General features: G+C 42.5%; 1 protein-coding gene and 1 long non-coding RNA gene across 10 annotated transcripts in view; one reads left to right on the top strand and one right to left on the bottom strand.

The window, feature by feature from the left end:
• LOC149854870 (uncharacterized) overlaps positions 1-23,016 on the bottom strand; it is a 109,512-nt gene that overhangs the window by 13,340 nt on the left and 73,156 nt on the right. The gene's annotated exons all lie outside the window — the stretch shown is intronic.
• Positions 1-23,016, top strand: part of MRTFB (myocardin related transcription factor B) — a 220,742-nt gene that overhangs the window by 155,372 nt on the left and 42,354 nt on the right. For all 9 annotated transcript variants that reach the window (XM_090023893.1, XM_090023891.1, XM_090023900.1 and 6 more), the window contains 5 exons: positions 476-541; positions 7,441-7,496; positions 8,716-8,791; positions 10,356-10,517; positions 11,436-11,620. In XM_090023893.1, coding sequence (XP_089880019.1) covers positions 476-541; positions 7,441-7,496; positions 8,716-8,791; positions 10,356-10,517; positions 11,436-11,620 — 545 coding nt within the window. The remainder of the gene's footprint in view (positions 1-475; positions 542-7,440; positions 7,497-8,715; positions 8,792-10,355; positions 10,518-11,435; positions 11,621-23,016) is intronic.

Raw genomic sequence — 23,016 nt, 5'->3', positions numbered from 1 at the left:
AGTTAAAAGGTGCTCTGTAAGTGCCAAGACTTTATTTTGGGGCAAATAAATATAACATCATTTCTAAATTAAAATGTTATCTGACTTGTAGGAGTTTGAAGTGGAAAGCAGATGCTATGTAAATAATATATAAACAAATTTAGAATTTAGTAATTCTACTTAAAAAATCCTTTAAAAATATTGAATATATGTGAATTGGTACATAAAATTATGAACCTCAGACATCATTCTAACAATGCAGTGCAAAGATGTGGTATGGACTTTGTGTTCCTGTCAATGATACCAGAGGTTTAAAAACAACCTCCTGCCCATTACATACAATTTCCTGTGTGATGCTGAATAGATATAGCCACAGTGGTTTTTACAGTAGTGGAATATTTGACATCTTAATTAGAATTTAATTTTTTTCTTGCAGCTTTAAGTAGGTGATGGTATCATTACATGTGAATTAATGATTGCTATTTTCTTTTACCAGTACTTCAGCTTAGGCTGCAGCAAAGGAGAACAAGAGAACAGCTGGTAGACCAGGGCATCATGCCACGTAAGACTAATTTTATTTCACTTGTATTCTATTTTAAGAAGTATATAATCATTGAAAAAGACAATTTTAAAATATATCAATAAAAACAATTTTAGCATTTGACAATACCCTTTTAATACCTTTGGGAAAACTTATAACCAGGCATTCAGGTTTTCCATTTACTGTGGAAATATGCACAGTTTCTCCTTTAACAGAAAAGAATGTGGGAATTATGGGTTTCCCCTTGCAAGCTGGCAGTTTTCCAGCTTGGAAGGGAATGCTTGGGGTTGGGGGGAGAGGGACTCAAGGGGTAGGGGGTGCCATGTGCACATGTGCATACGTACACATGCACATGGCCAGCAACACAGAAGTTCAATACAGCCAGGCAGTTGTGGAAAGCAGCTGCTTGCTTGCTCCACCGGATGCTTGTAGGTAAGTCTATGTGGGGGAGGGAACATAGGCTATGTGTCAGGGGGTGGGTAGCATAAGTGTTGCCGGGGGGAGGTGGGGGGCTGATTGAGGCAGCCATAGTGAGGGATAGAGTGAAGCAGGGTTGGCATTTGTGGCTGGGGGGGTGCAGGATGGGGGTGCAGATGGTTTGTCTAGGGGGCTGGTGGGGAGGTAGGCTGCCTGCTGCTGTGTGCACTCCCGGGGGGGGGGCATGTGGCCCCCCCAGATTTGTGCATGGGGTGGGGAGGATGCAGACTGCCTCCTGTGGGGCTCCCAGCCCTGCTGCCTTCCTCCTGGGTGCCTCCACAGCCCAGGAGCCAGGGCCAGGTGGCTTGGTGCTGCTACCACTGGGTGCCCCATGACAGCCATCATGGTGAGGTGCTCACTGCCTGCCTGGAGGCAATGGGGGCAGCAGTAGCAGCATAGAGTTGTGCTGCTGCTGGTGGGTGGGCAGGTGCAGCTAGGATGGGGCTCCTGGTGGCAATGGCAGCATCAATGAGCTTCCCCACCCTGTTGCCCTCCCATGCCAGATCCAGCCTGCTCAGCCACAGGGGCCCCCAAAGGAAGGCCAGCAGGGCGGGGAGCCCTGCCACATGCAGCCAGCATCTTGTCCCACCCCCCATGGACTCTGTGTGGGGCTCCACTCCAGTAATGCCATGGGAGAAGGGGGAGGGCAGGCTCCGTGCTCCACTCTGGATATAGCAGCCACTGGGTCCTGTAACCCTGGCAGCTGGGGGTCCTCTCCGGCAGGGCAGCAGAGGGCTGTGGGTCCAGGGAGGTGATCCTCCCCCTCTATGCGGCACTGGTCAGGCCGCAGCTGGAGTACTGCGTCCAGTTCTGGGCGCCACACTTCAAGAGGGACGTGGACGATATAGAAAGAGTCCAGAGGAGGGCCACTCGTTTGATCAGGAGTCAGCAGGGCAGGCCTTATGAGGAGAGGCTACGGGACCTGAACCTGTTTAGCCTCCACAAGAGAAGGTTAAGGGGGGACCTTGTGGCCTGCTACAAACTGGTCAGGGGGGATCAGCAGGTATTGGGGGAGTCCCTGTTCCCCCGTGCGCTGCCAGGAGTGATCAGGAATAACGGTCACAAGCTGGCGGAGGGTAGGTTTAGATTAGATATTAGGAGGCGCTACTTCACAGTCAGGGCGGCTAGGGCCTGGAACCGGCTTCCAGGGGAAGTGGTGCAGGCTCCTAGCCTGGGGATTTTTAAAAGGAAGTTAGATGAGCACCTTGCCGGGGTCATCTGACCCCGGTGCTCTTTCCTGCCAAGGCAGGGGGTCGGACTAGATGATCTTCCTAGGTCCCTTCCGACTCTAGCTACTATGAAACTATGGGTCAGGAGTGAGGGGTATCAGCAGGGTTGTAGGGGTGGGGTTTTATGAGTTGGAAGTGAGGGGCGCCAACAGAGCCAAAGGGTTGTGGGTTGGGAGTGAGGAACAATGACATGGGCAGCATCAGGATACTGGCATATCGGGGCTGCTCAGTGCCACAGTGCAGCAGGAGAGGATAGCCACAGCTGGAGCTGTATCCTGGCGAATGAAGGGGCAAGGAGAGCTCTAATTTTCCATAAAAAAACCAAAATCAAACCCCAAAATATAAATGGCACTGGAGTGGCACTATCAGCCCTTAAGGGAAGATGCACATGGAGGCGCCAAGCCCAGTCAGGCCAATAGCATTGCTCACAGTCTATGTGCAGCTGGCCAGGCACTCCATGTCTTTCACCCTCAGTGGCAAGGAGGGACCCATGCCCTCAGATCTGTGTGGGGCAGACTGCAGGCTTGAGCTTCTGCCCTGCTTCCTTCCCACACCAGGGACACCAGTAGGGGTGGGAGCCTATTGTGAGGAGAGTAAGGGGCAGGACTGGGGCTGTGCAGGGTGGGGAGAGTGAGGGGCACCAGCAGGGCTGAGGGGGCTGGAGGGAGCATTTAAATTTAATAATTTGGGGGGGGGCGTTATCAGAGAATTTGTGATTTTATTTTTTTATCAGGGAAAACCAGGATCTGTGATTATAACTAACTTAACTAAGAGCTTTTTAAAAAAGGATATGGAGGTGGAGAACTGAATTGCTCTTCAGACTGTACAACTACTATGTTGAAAACCTCAGAATTTTGAAATATTTAAAATCAGAGCAGATAAAGAATAGAAAAAACTGGGTTTGATTTTATCTTTTAAAATATACCTTAATATCTTTTTGGGACCATAAGCAATTGGAGTATGTGGGAGCAGCTGAACTTGTCCTTGGTGACCATCCTGCTGAAAAGTACTGCAGAATGACCTGAGAGCAGAGGTAGCTAAAACTGACAGTGCTGTCCCAACATTTAACAGTATCTTAGTTTATTTAGAGAATTTTTCCTTAGCTCCTTTTTTATCATTGCCGCCAGGAAAGTCTAGTTGGAGGAGACTGGATTCCAAAAATTACAAGCCTGAGTAGAAATTCTTCAGCTGAAGAGTAATATTCTTCAGTTCAAATTACTGTAAATAGTCTACACTGATGGAGTCACAGTTCACTAGGATTTCTCAAAACTAACCTCTATCTTGGAAACTTCTAGACACCTAATAGATCTTAGCCTGCTTCACCACAGTATTTTTTCAGTTTTGTAGTGATTTATCCATCATCTCTCCCTATGCCTTATCTCTTAGTGACAAGTCAGCTCTCAACTGGTCTTGCAGTCTTACACTGGGGAATAGGCTCCCAAAAGACTTCTTTTCTGTCTGGAAAATCAACACACGGTACTAGAACAAGAAAAGGAATAGCTTGGACTTGAAAAATGCAAATACAAACACCGTATTTACTTGATTAGAACATGAGATTTTTCTCCCCCAGTCAGCATGAGGGGGAATGCCCCGCATCTTATATTCACATACAAGGAAACCCCATTAAATGCATTGCCTGTTGTTAAACTGCTGCCAAAAGCATCATATGCTCAGTAATACAAACGAACCAGAAAGGTGATTTAAATGCAGTCAGCACTGAGCATGGCTATAAAATATATGGTCCATATTGGGCAAATACACTGATGGACACATTTTTATTATTATTAACAAATGTTATTAAAACACACTTATCAGCATACTCTTATAAAGCTTCACATATTGAGCCATCCTTGTTTTCCCAAAACTTGATATCAGAAAAAGAACTGCTTATCCAAAAACATACAACTACATATATTAAACCCTTAAAGAACATGCATCCACTTCCCACAACAAATACCCTTACAGAACTGTTTTTCTCTATACAGAACCTCATAAAAAACTTGTTGCCTTAATATCCACTTGAAATTCTCCACCTCTCCCATCAGTCCCCTCTGTTGGTTCAGTGAAACAAGTGTGTTTAGTCCTTTTCCCTTCACTTCTCTAATCTCTTCCTTGTCCTGATGGATGTAGGATTTCAGTTCATGCAGCCCCAGCTTCAGGTACTTTCTTTCAGTGAAGGCCAACCCCTTAAAAACCCAGAGGTCTTTTACTTTGCATAAACTAGTTTTAACACATGCTAATAAAGTCCTTAATAATGTTTCCTCAGGTCCTTTTGATATGAGTCCATATAGTACCATCTCCCACGCTAACAACAGATTTATTCTGGTGGGCCTCAGAAAGCAACAAACCCTTTCCCAGATCCCCTTTCCATATGTTCACTCCAAAAAACAAGTGTCCTGGTTCTTTCCAAACAGTAACCAAAGTATTTTCCGTATCCTTGCCATCCCATCTTTCCCTTCGGCATTCATTGGGATCCCTATTACTCTTATTTCTCTCTTATTTTAAGGCCCAACTTCTCCAAGTCTCACCAGTTCCCCATTCTTGTTATGGTGCTTTTCAATCTATTTACTGTGGTCCCCATTGCTTTTCCATACTCTAATGTAAGCTTTAGCACCCTTTCCATCAAGAGTCTATCTACTACATTTATATCATCCATGTATAATATGCATTTCACCTCTCCCCCTCCCAGTGTCTTTATTCTCCTTATGACCTTGTCTGTCTTTACTCTTTGTGCTAAGTATTCCATGTTGCATGCAAATAGTGGTAGTGACAGGAGGCATCCTTGTCTCACCCATTTATGGATTTTAAAAGCTCTGCTTAGATATCCATTAATTTGGACTTGACTTTCTGCTTCTCTATACAATAGCCTTATCCAACATATACATTCCTCTGGGAACCCCATTTTTTCAAGCACCTTGAATATGTAATCATGATCCACTCTGTCATATGCTTTTTCTAAATCTAGATTTGCTCTTGGATGTGGGACAGCGTATCTGATCACTTTGATTGCTTTGGAGATCCTTCGGCCTGGTACTGTGTATACTTGTTCTTCATACATTATCTTCTGGAGGTTTTTCCTCATCCTCAAAGCCAGTGTCTTTGCTATTAACCTATAGTCTATATTAAGGAATGGAAGAGTAAGATCACAAGGTCTCTTGTAAAATCTTTCCCTGCCTCTCCTGTTTCTGCTATTTCCTTTAAAAATTTGACTACATCCCTCTCTACCCATGCCCAAAACTTCTCATAAAATTCCTCAAGCAGTCCATCTGCTCCTGGTGATTTCCCTCTTTTAAAGGTTTTTAAACACTCCTCCAAAGCTTATCTTTTTTTTCCATCTTCTTTGCTTCCTGTCCTCCTCCTCTACTTATTCTTCAGTCTCTTCCAGCAAATCCTTCATCTGCTTTCTGTCTATTTGCTTCTTCTGATATAGCTCTTCATAAAATCCTCTTGTTGCCTCCAACACCACCTGCTTTTCTACTTGGGTACCACCTTCTTTGGGCACTGCTTTTAGCTCTCCTTTTGCTGTCATCACTCTAGCTGAAAAACGTCAGAACCACTCTGTTTTCTCCCACCCAGGGTGCTTGTGCTAAAAAATTTTTCTCTCTCATCTTTCTTGTAAACTAGCTTTCAATCTCTTGTCTCGTTTCTTCTGCTTATTCTTGTATTTGTCTTCCTTCTGCAGGTTTCTTTAGCCACTCCTACCTCTTTCTTTGCAGCTCTCAAATCTTTCGTTCTTTCCCCCATGGTTCTTTGTCCTTTATTCCTAAAGAATTCTGTCATCCTTTTCTTCACCATCACCTACCATTCTCTGGTACTTTTAAGGTATTTCTTCAGCGTTCTCTACCCTTCATACTGTCTCGTATACACTTGACATATCTCCTCATCCTGTATCAGTGGACATTTAATTCTCTCATTCCCCTTCCCCTATGGGCAGTTACCACAACTCAGTTCCGCCTTCAGCATCCGGTGATCACTTGGTGCCACAGTTATGGTTTCTTACTACCTTATCTCTCTTTCTTTTGATACAAATACAAAGTCTGTTCTTGATTGTTTCTTTCCACTTGGGTCAATTTTAGTGAAAACTTTTCCCTTGCCCACACATGTTAATCACTTTTTAATTATATCTGGATGAAGTGTCTGAAGTTACGCTTCCTCCTCCTTCCCCTGTTTTGTCACCTGCTTCTGAGCCAGGTCACGGAGCAGGGATTCCCCAGCCCCTCCGAAATGAAATGGCTGCTGAAATTTCTCACAGTCGTGCTGCACACTTATTTGATGGAGATGGGGTATTTCTCCCTAGTTTTCTCCTTCGGTCTGTTGGCTAAAGGCAAGCTAGACTCAGGGGCATCTGAAGACCAAGACTTCTGGGCCTGGGTCTGCACATATATAAAATCTAATTATTTCAGGGGGCATCTTATATTTGAGTAAATAAGGTAGATATTGACCTTTTTATGTTTTCTTGAATATTGCATCAAATTTAATGCATTATGGTGGTGACCTTTGCTAATTTTTATTATACTATGAAAATCTTGTTTTCTCAAAATCTTTTAAAAAAAGACCAGTGTAATCATTTCTTACTAAAAAAACAATTTCTTCATCTGTCCAATAGAAGTTTTCCATATTTTCTATCTTCTCAGTTAAATTAAAACATAGACGGGTGGTAATATAGCACTGCCAGCTTAGACTGCTGAAAAGTGTCAGAAAAATTCTTCCATAAATTTTTTTGGTGTGTGTGTGGAAACCCCATGTGGAGTTCCTATGCTATGAAAGTATTTCAGTTTCCAAGAGATTGACTGTATATAGCATTTTTTCTCCTTTATAATCCATAACTCCACTTAGTTCTGTATCTCAGTTTGGATTATATATATATATATGTTTTATCACGGAGAGCCAGTAATCATCTCTCTCTGTCTATATTTATCTTTTATACGCTTTAGCAGCAAGCTGTGATCTAAGGGTAACTTTCATCCCTGTGGAAAGGGCCAGCATAAAGACTATGCAGGACTTAAGCTGTCCACACAAGGACATATTTTAACTTCACTGTATACAAGCAAACAAAAAATGAAATAAGGTCAGATGCTGGGCTAGTGAAGTGGAGCCCCAAAACTATTAGTGTTTTGTGCAAGGTGCCTGTGTTTACTACACAGAGTAGACTATTTATTTCTTTTGGCAATAATTTTATGTCAATTTTAAATCTTCCTTTCTTTTCTTTCTCAGCTTTGAAAAGTCCAGCTGCATTCCATGAGCAGATAAAGAGTTTGGAACGAGCCAGGGTAAGATATTCTGCTGTGATCTGGAAATGGATAGTAAACTGCAATAGATGTGAAAGTAAATTCTCAGACTATGGGAAACAATTTATTCTAATTTAAAAATAACAACAATAGCAATAATAGTGGCATTCTGCAGGGATTCATGGAATTAAAGTATTGTGTTTGTATTGAATATCTGAGAGGTTTTCTTAACTCTCTACACTTGTTGGACAGGGAGGTATATAAAATATGGTAGTACTCTACTTCATGGCTGTCCAACTTGGGAGTGAGTGGGAGCCACCAACCATGCTGGTCATAGGCCTTGGGCTGCACACCAAAGGGGCTCCCCACCACATGACCAGCATTGTGCGGGTAGCGCGATGCCTGCCTTCCCGTCTACCTCAGTACCATGGTGGCAGCATGAGCCCTTTCCCATCTCCTGGCAGTGGACTCATGGGACCACTCTCACCGCGGTACCTGCCACAACAACTCCATTTGCAGCAGGAACAGTGTGGGGAGAGATGGTTGGCCAGGAGCCAGGCAGGTTTACCCCATGCAGGCCAGATGTAAACTGCAGGCCTCCAGTTGGACACTTCTGAACTATTTCAAGTTTACTCTTAGTCCAGGAAGGGTAGGATGCTTTTGGTAAACAGATTTAAAAGAAAAAGCTGAATTTAATTGCAATGGTCTGCACTAAGCTAATCCAGCACAGGCCTAGAATCATGAAACAGGATCTACTCAGGAGAGAGATTAAAATCAGATGCTGTGATGGCCTCTGGCCTTTCTGTGGGATGTTTTAAGTTGTATAGAAAAGGCTTTATTTGTCTTCCCTCTTCTTCATGTACAAAGGCCAGGTTGCTCCATTGTGATGGTTATTGCTTGAATAAGGAGCCAATGCTACTTTCAAGTAAAGAACAAAATAGAGTTTTAAAAATAGTTTGAAAGGCAATTTTTTGTTCTACATACTATTAGTGATTTCTTGAGGGTGGCGAATGGACACAAATCTGCAACTGTTCCTAAATCCCAAGTCATTGCATTTAGTTCTTTGTTTCCCTTTGCTCTGCATAGTTTTGAGAGAAGAAAAAAACAATTACACACATCTGAGCATCTACAACTAAAGCAGATGAATATATTAAGAAAGTCATTGTTCATAAAAGGTTATGTGAATTAAAAAATTGTTTTGTGCTTTTGTTTAGTAAACACTGTTATGATGCTTTTTCTTTCCCCCCCCCCCTTTTTTAAGACTGAAAATTTTCTGAAGCACAAGATTCGCAGTAGACCAGATCGATCAGAGCTGGTCAGAATGCATATTCTTGAAGGTAGGACCCCAGATCTCCTTTCTTTCCAAGATGAGGACTTATTTTAGTTTTGGGCTCTAAGCCTCTTAAGGTGCACAAAAACTGTTGCCATCTCCACAAAACACGCAAACACTTGCACCATCTCCCACCAGAGAAGTGGCCACCAAGAAAGTGGCACAGAGGAATTCCATGGAGACTAGAGCCAGCAGATGAAATCTTCATCCTACTCCGTAAGGAACAAAGGGAGAGACAGCTGCAACTGCAGCCTGAGGAGGACCCTGTGTCACCACAGCTGCCTCTAAATAAACATTGTTTTTTATTATATAACATTAATTTTCTTAAAACCTTTGCCCCAAAGGATGTTCAAAGAGTATATATTGTTGCCATCCTATAATTCCATAATCTCATGCTTTCTGTTCTTGCTGCTCAGGTGGATTTAATATTGATGTCATAAAATCAGTTTGTGAATGGGACAGCATTAGCAAGTTTTAATTTTGGAATCTGATTTGTGTATAGAAACAGGAGTGTTAGAAACAAATACATTTCCAGTAATTCCAGTCAGTGGAATAGTCTGTTGTTTTTAATTTTCAAGACATGAATTTGCATACTACAGTCAGATTAGGATTCTTCATATTGACACACCATCTATATTTTGTCATTACAATTGGCATGTAATGACAACAATTTAAAACTTCAAAATTGCATTTTTAACATTAAAACTTACATAATTATCAGCTTGGCAAGAATGCATCTAAATTGTGTATTTTGAAGTTCTCCATTTGCAAAACTGCCGCTTAATAGATGTCATTCAGTTTTTTTCTTGGGGAAGAATTGGCAGTAGGACTGAAATTTAAATTAAAATCATGTCAACCAAGTGTATTTTGAAACAGTCAGTGTATTACATTGCAGTTTAAAATTGAAATATCAACTCATCTTTAAGTATACAAGTGCTGTTATAATTTATAGTGTTATTATATATGATCTACTTTTAAACTTATGAATCATGTTAGCTCTGTGCTTCAGGCTTGTGATATGATCTCAGATGTTTGGAATAGATATTGGTATTATAACTTTAAAAAAAAAAAAAAGTGTCTGCATTATTTAACATATCCATGACTTGGTTTTACTTTTGACCTGAACCTACATATTGATACAGAAGTCTAACATTATAAATTTAGCCTTTGTAACAAAAGGTCCTTTTTCAGCTAAATCTCTAAACAACTGCATAGTTTTAACCTGACTTCTGTAGGGCTACTCTGGTGCTAGAAGGTAAGGATATGGTACAGTTGTTTGTTGAATCAGGGTCAAAATACTTAAAGGAACTTTGCAAGTCAAATTTATTTCAAATGTTAAATTTTTTAAAATGGTGCTTCTTTTATTTTGTTTTAATAACCATATAAACCATCTCTACAGGTAGAAAATATATTACCGTATTGTGTTCAGTCCAAATAAGTATTATGCTGCAAAGTTTTCAGCCTAAATATTGGAGCACTGTACTAGTATAGGAGGACTTCAGGTGAAATCTGAGGTCATGAAATGGAAGACTGTGTGAAGAGAATACATTTAAACTACATATCTCTTTTAGAGACGTTTGCAGAGCCCTCACTACAGGCAACTCAGATGAAACTGAAGAGAGCTCGACTGGCAGATGACCTGAATGAGAAGATTGCACAGAGGCCCGGCCCTATGGAATTGGTGGAAAAGAACATCCTTCCTGTAGACTCTAGTGTTAAAGAAGCAATTATAGGCAAGTAAAAGAGCTTCAGTTTGGGCCTGTTAGCAATAAGGCAATATGGGAAATAGCTATTTAAACCTTAAATTTGAAGTTTAGTAAAAGAAAAATGAACATACAGGTAAGAGACTCCATATTATATCAGATTCTTAAGTAATTAATCCATGTCAGCATTAAGTCAAACAAAGAGATTGTTATTTTTATTCAAAACCTAGTTTAATTATAGAGTTGATTTAAAGTATAATGCAGTGTGTGAGCAACTTTTTTCTTAATTAGTCCACATGATAAAAAATTAACTGAAGCAACACATGTGGTACCTTTATTTAGTCTGTGGGTTTCAAACTTGCGCCCACCAGGCTGGATCTGTACCATGGGGTCTGAATTTACCTCTGGTGGGGTGAGTGGCAGCAGATTAACCTCTGTGAGTGCCTGAGCCACTGTGTTGACTCAGGGAGCTGTGGGGATTAACACAGCTGCCTCTGGCCTCATTGCCATCAAAACCAGACCCATCGAGTCTCTGAATTCTGGAATTGGGCAGTGGACTCTGCCCTAAATTCCTGGCCCCTCCAGGAACCCCCCAAGCTAGATCTTTTGGCACCTGTACTTTAGTCTGTTTCTATTTTATGAGACTATGTATAGCCCTCAAAATACGTAATCTATCTCTTTTATATTATTTTATTATAATCTGGATCCATTATGTATCCAATTTTATTGGTTCCTTATGTCACATAAGATGGTTTTCTTTAATATAAACACATTATACACATTATAATAGAAATCTAATTTTATTTCTTTGTATTAACCACCTCCTCCACTAAAAACTTGTTTATATATGTGCCACTGAATGATTTCCAGTGATCTGTGCTTCTCTCACTGTTCAGATCTTGACTTCTGAAACTAAAAGAAAGTTCTTGTCTTTTGTAAAACTCCTAGCTGTTGGGCAAGAGAATTATCCTCAAGCTCTTGAAGATTACTCATTTGATGAAGACAGCAGTGATGCTTTATCACCAGATCAGCCTGGCAGCCAGGAATCACAGGGTTCAGCAGCTTCCCCTGGTGAGCCAAAACCAAGCGACTCACCATCACCAGTCATACCAAACACTATTTCTGCAGCTCAGGTACAGTTTTTAATGTCAGAACCAAGTCATAATCCTGTATTGCATTTCTGTATTGTGCATTGTGCAAGGCCCAAGCACTGTTGAAAAAGGACATTTGATTGTGTTTTCATAGGATTCCTTTCAGGGAAAACAGGCACTGTTGAACATGGTTTGGCATTCAATAAGAGCATGTACTAATGTTATTAACATATCTGAAAAATACTGTTGAGTGGAGGAAGAAGGAAGTAAATGGCACTAGTGGTGTTCTTGCCCAACTTAATTTCCTCTAATTTTTCATTAATATTTACTTACTTTTTTCTTAACTCTTCTGTTCTACCTTTCTTACTGGTCACCATCTTTTATGTGGGCTTATCTATGCTATATCTGAATCCAAAAAACAGTTTTACCTCTCTCTGATCACCAAGTGCACTATTTCATTCATCACATTAAGCAGGCATGTGACTTCAGGTAATAAAATTTAAGCAGCAAATTTGGATTACTTAGAAATGAGCTAGTGAGATTTCATGGTTGTTCTGTGTGTAAACATTGTCGAGAAGTTGATGGAATAAATATGAACTGTATGCTAGCATACTTGAGCCATTTTTAATTATGGTATCTTCTTTCATATACCTTTGTATGTAGAGATGTTTTAGTTTTCCCTTTATTTTCTGAACTCTTAAATTAAGTCAGTAATTTTCTATAGCATCACCCTACCTCCCTCTCTTGCTTACAGATGCTTAGGATTCTAAATCAGTAGTCACAATCTCATGAAAACAAAATTACACATTGTTCTATTTAAAAAGGGAAGGGAAAAATAGAGGGAAGTCCTGTACCTTACATACTTTTCTCGTATTTCTATTAGCATGAAAGCCCATGCCTGGATCAAAATATATGTGAGGAACTTCCTCCATTGTCAGCATGGATCAGTATTCAGGATGTGCTTTTAAAGTAATGAGGGACAACATTCAGCAGAGAGACTGAACAGATCACTTCTTAAAGACATTCTTTGCTGGTAAAACACACCAAAGTCTTTGAGTCATCATGTACTAATCTACAATGTATTATGATAATCTTGTCTGGTCAGCTTGAACACAGGGAACATTTGTAATAATTCTATCCCTTTTTCCCACTAAATGTATCCAGTTAGAATTTGTACTGTTTAATTAGACGGACTGCTTTACAAAAGCAAGAAACAGGAAAACTTCTCATATATTATTTTGCTTAATTTAACTTACAAAAAGGTAGCAAAGAAATATTTTTCATTTCCCTTTTACTTATGAGATGACATTGATTTAGCTAACTGGAGGGGAGACAAACACTTAAAATCAGAAACAAAAATGCATAGTTTTGAAAGGGAACAGTCTTTCATGCTGCTCGCAAACTTTGGGGGACCAAGCAGTAATAAAGAATTACACTTTTTCAGGTTCATTACTTTCATCTCATCTGAAACTGTTAAATTCTTAAGGGCATGTTGAGATGTTTGTTTACTTCAGTAGTGTCAAACTTATTTGGCCTGTGGGCCAAATGACCCACCTCCAGATCTGGCCTGCAAGTCTTCTCACTGTGCTGCCAGAGTAGCCAGAGACTTAGCCCCCATTGCTACTGCTGCTTGAGCTGCCACACTGAAACAGTGGCTCCGGCAGCTGTGGTGACAGAAGTTAAGCAGTGGCTGCATTAACTCCTTTGCTGTTGATACCAGCACAAGAAAAACCTCTAGGCTGAATTCCCTGCTCCACAGGCTGGTTCTGGCCTGCACGCCATATTTTTGATAACCGCCGCCCCACCCCTCCCATCATGATTCATTGTGTGCAACCCAGTTGACTTGTTACATTTTTGCAAGGATGAAATTCTGAGTCTGCTGAAGTCAATGGCAAAACTCCCACTGATTTCAGTAGAGCCAAGATGTCAACCTACGTTCTTGCCAGAAATAACAAAATGTCTCCTGTCTTCCTAGACAGATGCTTCAGTTATAATATTGTTGGTTGCTACTGGCACTTACGTACTTTTTTAGTACCTTTCTTTCATCTTGTGCCAGATCCTGAACTCTTGCAAATCTGTGGAGCTATGACACTTTCCTTCAGCTGAGTACCTGGCCCTTTCTATCCCAAAGAGATACAAGAAATAATGAAGTTTTTCACATACAGAGAGAGTTTAAAACAGCTTATTAAGGAACAAAACAACCCTAGAGAGTGTTATCCAAGATAGATTTTGTGGGGCGGGGGTGGTTCCTTGCCTTATGTGCTCAAATGTGTTAAAGTAAAGTGGCCTAAAACTAAAGAAATCAATAACAACAGATGAAATGCTGACATCCTCTATAATAGGACAGCTGAATTTGTGGTGCTTTTTTAAATTTGTGATGGTACTATCTCCACAAAATGCAGGAACAACTTAGTAGCTTAAAACTACACATGAAGATATCTGATTTTGTTTGTTAGTCCTGTTAGCTTATCTCTTTAGGACAAAAAAGTAACTTGGTTGTAAATGAGAGGGGGGATTTAAGCTTCTGGTCTAATTCAGTGGTTGTCAACTGGGGATGTGCGTACTCCTAGGGGTACTTAAAAGGCTTGTTGGAGGTACGCGCGTGCACTGCCATAGTGCAGCCTGGCCCAGCCCCCACCAGATGGAGCCTGGTGCAGCCCCAGCCAACCCCATCCCACGCACAGATCCAGGGGCACATGCCCTCCTGGGGTGCATGCAGCAGTGGAAGCCACCACCCCCAGACGAACTGCTCACGGCTCTGTCCTGTGCTCTGCTGCAACTGTGCAGTGCCTGCCGCAGCCCCACTGCCTCCCTCATCATGGGGGCCTGTAGGAATGGGGCTACAGGGTGGGCTGCAGCCACTCCAGAATCCACCAGACTCCCTCAGCCTTCCTTCTCAGCACCATCGCCGCTTGCCTCAAGTACAGCCCCAGTCTAGCCTCTCCCACCCCAAGTGTGGCCTCGGTCTGCTGGGAAGAGCCTGGTACCACCCCAACCACAGCCCAGTGGCAGCCCACCCATGCCCCATGTGCAGATCTGGGGGCACACACCCCCCATGCCCTCTTGAGGGTGCACATAGCAGTGGGAGCTATTCCCCGCCCCCATGCGGCTCAGTCCCATGCTCCCCCTAGCTGGGCAGCTCCTGCCCCCAACCCCACTCCCTCCCCCTCTGCTGGGGCCTGGATCTGCCCCCCACTTCCCCTGCAGCAGCCCGCCTTTGCCCCACATGCAGATCCAGGGACACATGCTCTCCCATGCCCTCCTGCGGTGTGCATAGCAGCAGTTCCCCACCCCCTCCCTGCACCCCCCAGACAAGCCACTCGCAGATCCGTTCTGCACCCTGTCCCAGCTGTGCAGCACCTGCCCCTACCCTAGCCCCACTCCCTCCCTCACTATGGGGCCCTCAATCTTCCCCCCACCTCTTAAAAACAAGAAAAGAATATAAAGGGCTACATGAGCTGAAACTTCGAGACAGATGGGGTACACTTGTTAAAAAAAGGTTGAAAATCCCTGATCTTATTTATGGATTTTCAGATGTTCTGAAAGTGTCATACAGAGCAGACACCTTGAAGCATAATGTAGTTGAATTTTTTTCTCCAAAAAGAAGTCATTCTTTCACTATTGAAAAGTGTGTGGACTTGAAAAAATTAAGCATTATGCTACCCGTTAATTATTTGTCCTTTGGATGAACTAGGTAATGTTACAACTCCAACCATATTAACATCTAGATAAAAGCTTTTTTTTTTTTTTAATTTCCTGGTCCTATGAACTCTGACTTCTGGCCAATAAAAGTCAAACAAGTTTAAATGTTCAAAATGAGTTTATAACCACTGCTCCCTTCTCCAGGTACAGTACCAGCCTCATGGCCCCCATGCCAAGCAGGCCCTCTTCTCACTCCCAGCTTCTGCACTTCATTTGCCACACCTTGATGTTCTATCAGCGGGCAGGACTCCGGGGGGAGATGCCCCCTGGCTCAGTGTAGCACCTCTCAGTCTCCTGGTGCAAGGGCTCTTAAAGCTTCCTCTGCAACTTTCTTTAGTATATATAAGCCATCCTGATAACTTGCTTGTGTTTATTCTCTGTCTTAGTGGTGGAGTGCTTCTGTCCCATGCTGCTGAGGCCGTTTCTTTGTATCCCCGTATGAACCTGGCCTCCCAGTCTATTTTATCCCTCTTAAATGGGACTTACCCCTTTTTCCTTGTAATGGGGCCTAAAGGGGGACCTGTTACAGGCTGTAACGGTACTTGATTTTCTTTTCAAGTCAACTGCGAAAATAGTTTGAGCTTTGAAAAAAATTTTCCTTCATATGTTTTAGCTGTGTGGTCTGGAATGGATGGTAATGATCTTGCATGAGCATGCATGATAGGAATACACACTGGCCAGGTACATATGCAGCCACATATGGCTGGGCCACTTGCATTAATAGTCATTGGAAAATATGGATGGATCGAGGTAGTGCAGTGAGGAAACTTCTGCCCCACAAGGAACAAGGCTTTAGGCTACCAGCCATCTCACTGAGTCACACATCTTTTGGCTTGCTCTCATGCTCCTGGCTGCCTCAGTGGCCAGCTTCAAAAAGAGTGCAAGAGAGGGGCTCTGTGATATGGTAGCTAGACACTGCTGGGAAATCAGAGAAATGCATTTTCAAACACTCTCTCAGCAGCAGGGTCCTAGAACCTGTCTTCCCCAGTTTCTTTCCCCCCAGAGTGTGTTCCTTAACCCAGTAGCTTAATGAGGGGTGGGTACAAGAACTGCAGCTGACCCTGGCCCTTGCTCTGGCTCCTACTATCCAGGGAACAGACCCTGATAGTTACACTGTTGCCATAACTGGGGCTAAAATGGGTGCATTGTAGTTATGGGGTTTTGCCACCTCTGGTTTCCAAATTTGGAGTCAAATACGCATCTCCAGTGACTGAGTGATATACGTGTGCTCCCAGCCCAGGCATGGCCTTCTGAACATATTCAGTATGGTCAGTTCAGTATGCCCAAAGGTTGAGAACTAATTATGCATCTACACTGCAGGAAAAGTAGAATTGCCACCTGTGTATAAGTAGCATTTTTGGCATTTGCACAGCTGAAAAGCTGCCATTTAGATACCCAAAGGGAAACAATATTCCATCCATAAATACTTTATATTATGAGAGCTAGTTCCTTATGGAAAATTATCGGTTTGCTTTTATATAGAAATCATAAATCACAATATGTACTTTACATTAGAAATCCCATGTTCAGATTTGTCATTTGATAAACAATATTTTATTAAGGAAAAAATCTTGATTCCGACTTAACATTCATAGATTGTTAGGGGCTGGAAGGGACTTTGTAGATCACTGGGTCCAGTCCCCCTGCACTAGGCTGGAAATGATGGCTGGGGTCAAGTGACTGTCCAATCTCCTTTTGAAGATTTCCAGGGTAGGTGACTGCACTGGCACTGGAGGGAGTTTATTCCACAGTCTGGTCACCCTGACTGAAGGAGTTCTTCCTGGAATTGAGCCATAGCAGCCTTCCAGGCGTTTGTATCCATTGCTCCTGGTCTTTCCCAGGGATGCCCTGGTGAACAGCTGTCCACCAAGTTCTTGATGTACTCCCCTGATGTAGTGGTAAGCTGTTACCAAGTCCCCTCTCAGCCTTCTCTTCTATAGGCTGAAGAGGCCCAAGTCCCTCAGCTTCTTTTATGGCTTGTCTTGCAAGTCCCTGGTCATATGGGTGGCTCTTCTCTGGACCCTCTCAAGTTTTTCCACGTCCTTGTTGAAGAGCAGCGCCCAGAACTGTGGTCTCAGCAGTGCAGTGGGAGTAGCACTTCCTTAGTCTTTCATGAGATGCAGTGGTTAATGCATGCCAGCATGTTGTTTGCCATGCTGGCCACAGCATCACACTGCCAGCTCATGTTCATGCAATTGTCAATCACTACCCCAGGTCCTTTTTAGCCATGATGCAAGTCAGCTTGTTACCACTGAGCCTGTAGGTATGTTGGGGATTGTTTGCCCCAGGATGGACCACCTTACACTTTGAGTGTTGAACTTCATCTGGTTTCGGTCCACCCAATTCTCCAGCCTGTCCAGGTCCGCCTGTTGCAGCCTATCTTCTGGCATGGCCATGCTCCCCCATAACTTGGTGTCATCCACAAACTTGGCCAGCGAGCTTTTCACCCTCACATCCAAATCATTGATAAAGATGTTGAAAAGCACCAGTCCAAGCACAGACCCCTGAGGGACACAACTGGCCACTTCTCACCAAGATGACACAGATCCGTTAACAAGAACTTGCTGGGTCCTACCATACAGCCAGTTTTCCATCCACTGAAGCATTGAGCAGTTAAGCCCATGAAACTAACATGAAACTATCAGCAGCACTGGTAAATCCCAGTTCTGTGTGCCAGTTATATTTTACAGGGTGTTGCCCCAAATTGCAAGCATTTGTTTTGGAATATTTTATAATGCCCTTCTTGCATACATATAACATTCTGACATTTTGTGGAACGACTTTGCTGTGTATCACAGTGGCTCTGATATGCAAAGCTGCAGAAGAGGTCTGCAGTCTAGTACCATACTCGGTTTAAGGATTCCTCAATTTAAAAGAGTTAATCCTGTATAGTTAAAAAAAAAAAAAAAAAAAATACAGTGCAGAAATATGGCTTTTTTAACTGTGTTAAGAATTGTTTATTGTTTTGACTTTATACTGCTCCCTTCCTGCCCTGAGGTTACATTTCAGGATTAAATGATAATGGTCCTTTTACTGTTGGTTCAAGCCCTGCCTGACTATTCTGCAATTTGAAAAGTGAAGCTTTATTTCATGTTACTGTTGGGATTTTTTGACATGCTAAGGATCCAAATCTCATTATGTTTAAGCGAAGTAAAAACAGATATGTAGATGCACTCCCTGCCCCAAGGAGTTTACCAGTGCTGCTGATAGTTTCATGTTAGTTTCATGGGTTTAACTGCTAAACAGTTAATCGATTCAGCCTCAAGGTTTTGACTGTCTGTGCTTAGCCTTATATACTGAAAAGGCTAATATATTTATTTTAAAGCATAACTACAGGTAGAAGAAAACAAGCATATTTTTGAGTGCTTCTGTTACCTCTTACGTGATTCTCAAATTCATTTAAAATTTTTTAATGGATTACTCACTGAAACGCCATAAAATGGATACAATTCTCCCTAAATAAAAGCTCTATCAATTTTTGGCTTATTTTAGACTTTTTGGTATTTCTAAAACTGTTAATCCAAAAAAAACATAAAAAGGTTTGAAAGAACTGCCAGCAGGAAACACTCATCATCTAAAAATGATGAGTCATAATAAGATAATTAAATCACTGCCTCCCTCCCTACATCCTTTGTTTTTTGCTCTAGTTGCTTGTGTTCTGTCTCAGACGTTCACTTTTGATTCAGGAAATGCCGCCACATGCCTGCAGTGGCTTGGGTCAGAAGCCAGGAGAGCGCTAGAGCAGCTTTTCTCAACCCGTGAGTCACAACACAAAAGTGGGTTGCAAGAAGATTTTAAAGGTTGCAGGGAGGTCTGAGGGAGATGCTGCAAGTCTGCACGGAGGTGGCACACAGTGGGGGAGGGAGCCATGGTGAGCACACAGCAGGGCAACTAAAGCAGTGGGAGAGGGAGAGAGGGGACTGGATGCAGCAGCTGGAGGGGAAGTGGGGAGAGAGAGGAAGATGCTCTTGGTTGGGGACCAGGAGGGTGTGGGTCATGGCAAGGTGATAGTTATGCTAATGGGTCCCAGTGGGAAAGGTTGAGAATCACTGTGCTAGAGCATGCCTGCCAGCCACTGTCAAAGGGAAGGGGCTGAAGGTCCAAGACTTTTCCCCCCTTCTCTGCCTGAGTGGAGGGGGCATGGCCAAGCCCCAGCCCAGGGCTAGCACACTGGAGGGATGGGGGTTTAAATCCCCTCCCTGAATCTGACAGGACTCCAGCCTGGGTCTGCCAGGGCGGTGGGGGCAGTGCCTGTCAGGGTTCTGCCCCACACTGCCCCTGCTCTCCGCTCGAGGGTGGGGGAAGGGCAACCCCTGCCAGGCTCTAGGAGTGGGTGGGTGGGGAAAAAAGTAGTGGCAATGAATTCATAAAAGCTTGAACAAGAATAGTCCTTTCTCTGAAGTGAGCATGTATTGAACACAGCAATGTGCCACCTCCAACACATGACAAAGAACAACCAGAATTCTTCTCCTAAGCCAACATACAGCCCTAAAACACCGTGAGAGCGCGCACAACCTAAAATGGAATGTAATAAACCACAAAGACGAGAGAGAGCCTTGTATAAGTCTTATGCAATCCTGAGGGCAGAGTGTCTCCTTACAGCCAGGTATTCAGAAAGTCTTTCTTGGGGAATCGGCAGGGGATCTTAGTTGTTGGAGTGGAGATCCCACAGGCCTCATCTCTAGTTGGGTTTTTATAGGCGCACTTGCACCCCCTTCTCCCACTTGGGTGCCTTGACATTAGTATGCTTGTCACCTGTGGCAGGACTCTCATGCATTCAGTGTCTTTTGTCTCGTCTTGGGTATTCCAGTCTCCCACCTTTTACAGGTTCTGCTTTATAATATAAATGTAGTTGTCTGGTTTCTTTGGGCATACCAGCCCAAGCAGTCTCCGACTCTCTCCTGTTCGTTCTTTTAACTACATCTCCGGCACATACATGTGATGATTGTGCCAGGTCTTTGCCAACACCTCCCACCTCTGTGTGGTCCTGCAGGGCTTGGCCCTGTGCTCACAGGTGGCAGGGGACTAGTCCCTCCAGCCCTGGTTCCCCAGCCTCTTCTCCTCCCCCATGGCCTGGGGGAGCTGAGGGGAATTATGATCCCCCCTCCTCCCCTTATCAACTGCATGCGTGCCTCAGGTGGACACATGCAGTTGATAAGGGGTGGGAGGGGGTAGAGTCTGCCGGTCTCCTGCCAGCCCCTGCCAAGCAGACCCCAGCCTGGGTCCTGTACCGGTGGGAGAGGGGATTTAAAGTCCCTTCCCTCCCCTTTGCCCGAGCCTGCCTGGTTATGCCCTCTGCTCCAGCGGCAAAAAGTCTGGTAGGGACTTTCCCCTCCCCCCAAGCAGACCCTGCTGGGTTTCCCACCCCCTCCCCCTTGTCAGCCTGCCCTCACTGGTCTGGCTAGGGAGCAGAGGGGCAGGACCAACCCTGTTCTCTGGAGCAGACAGCACAGCTCAACCCAGCCTAGGGCTGCAAAGTATCCTGGGACTCCAGGGGACTGTGATTTAACTTGAACCAGGAAGGTTCAAGTTAAATCGCTGGTTTGACCTAAATCACTGTAGTCTGATACTATGTGCAACCGGGTTTATCTTAAAACCTGTTTCAGCCATTTTGAAACTGGTTTATGTACACTTAACTTCTTTTCTGTTACAAGTTTAAAACAGTTTCTGATCACTTAAACCAGTTTATGGATAACTTCTCTACCTCTCCTAAAATAACATGTATTCTTCTGCTTCTGAAAAGATTGCAAGGCTAGTGCGTTGTGGGTATTAATTCAAATCTTCAATCTTCCTTTAGGGTAGCAGTGGTGAGCTGTAAATATCCTGTTGGATTTTCAGAGGGACCATATGCAGATTCTGTATGCTTGAGGCAAATTCCTTAATCACTGTCCTAGATTAATAATCTAGGATTATATTAAATTAATAATCTAATATAATCCAATCACTGTCCTAGATTATACAAAGGCCAAAACACAGGTCCAAGCATTTTGGAATATTTTCCCATTTTGTTTGTTCAGATTTCCTTTAAATGGGTACATGTATATCTCATGTTTATTTGTTTTATTTCTGTATTTAAATTGTAAGTTGACTTTTGATGTGGTCAAGGCACTTTTGGAGTCAATTTGCTTTTCAACACAGTGAGAGTTAGACTTATTTATTCTTAGGCAACCCCCAGACCACCTCCCTTCACCACAGTAAAATATATTTTTATATTTTATTGCAGAGTTCAAGTTAAAGAAAAGTATATCCTGGGAGTGTTCATCATTCACAGCACACTTCTTCCTGAAGTTCAAACTGAGGCGCAAATTAGGCTCCATGTGCAGAAAATAGAATTATGCATTGAATGAAATAACAACAAACTACATGAAATGAGATCACTAAGTAAAGAGTTAGGTTTCTTATGGATAGTTAAATAAAAATATCCAAAGCAATACATGCCAAAAGCCATTAAAGCAATAAGCCTTAGAGAGAGTCACGATAGCAACAACAAAACAACAGAGCGCTTGAAGTTGATTTGAAAAGCATTTCAAATGGGGCCTTTTGTCTTCTGGTTAGAGATTGCACCCTGCATTCCATCTATTTCTCCATACAGCTCTAGAAGTACTAAACTGCTGCTCCACAGAATAAAATAGATGCTTATCTTCATGGTCCTTTAAAATATAAGAATAACAGTGTAGGATATCTCTGCACATGCCTGCAAATTTTGCTTTGACAAGCTTTGCATTTTATTACAACAGAAAAATATATAAATAATATTTTGAACTTTAAGAAATGTAGCCAGAGCTTTTTGAAGGCTTCCTCCTGCACGTTACCAGGCCTTAAACGGTGTAACTAACTCTGCAAACCCTCAGCTCAGATTGAAAGATAACCCAAAATTGCTTTCACCTAAAGTACTTGCATCTGTTAAGGATTAGATGTTTGACCTTACTTAACATGCCAGAGTCTAGTGCTGATACTAGTAGTGTAATTAGATTATCAACTTTAAATTAATTTTTGAAAAATAAAGAATTTTGCTCACTGAAGCAATATGCAATGATTACTTCCTGTGTTTTTCAAATACCTATTAACCTGGTGCATATTAATAAAAAAGTGAAGAAGTAACATCTTTCAAACTACAAATAGAAGCCGCCTTTGTACTTATCTTTATGCATTTCCATTAAGAACTTCAGAAAAGGACACCAATCCACAAAAACGTGACAAGTAAATGACGGACTCCCCCTACCACCACCCACACTTCTGTCCTACAGTAAATCTGAGAAGCCCACAAAGGGTGATAAGCCTTTACATTTCTTTGTGTGTAGGAATGATTGTTGCTTCAGCTGAAAGTTGATAAGGGATAATAGCTTTGTGAATAAGAAAAAATACATCTAAAGTGCTTTTTCTCTCAATTCCATTACACAGAGTATATCTATGGTATACCTGAGGTAAAGTTTTCAATATAACACAGAAATGTATATGTCAGAATTCAGAACTCAATATTCATAGCTTTTCTTTTGCACAGACAGCAGAGCAAGAGCTAAATGACTGCTAATCCTTAACATAAGCACACATCCCACCTACACTCACTCTGCTGCATTTCCATTTTCCTTCATTTTTATAAACTTACTGCTTTCCTTATTATTTTTAGTATTTAAAAAGTTGATTTAAACTTAAACATTAAGCATAACATCACTTTCATAATTTTTTCTCTTTTTAATTCTCTAAAATTTGTCAAACTCTTTTAATAAAGCTCTATA

The sequence above is a fragment of the Crocodylus siamensis genome, chromosome 12 (assembly GCF_052110815.1).
Source record: "Crocodylus siamensis isolate JL-2025a chromosome 12, ASM5211081v1, whole genome shotgun sequence".
Taxonomy (NCBI): domain Eukaryota; kingdom Metazoa; phylum Chordata; order Crocodylia; family Crocodylidae; genus Crocodylus; species Crocodylus siamensis.
This window is presented reverse-complemented; position numbering and strand designations above follow the sequence as displayed.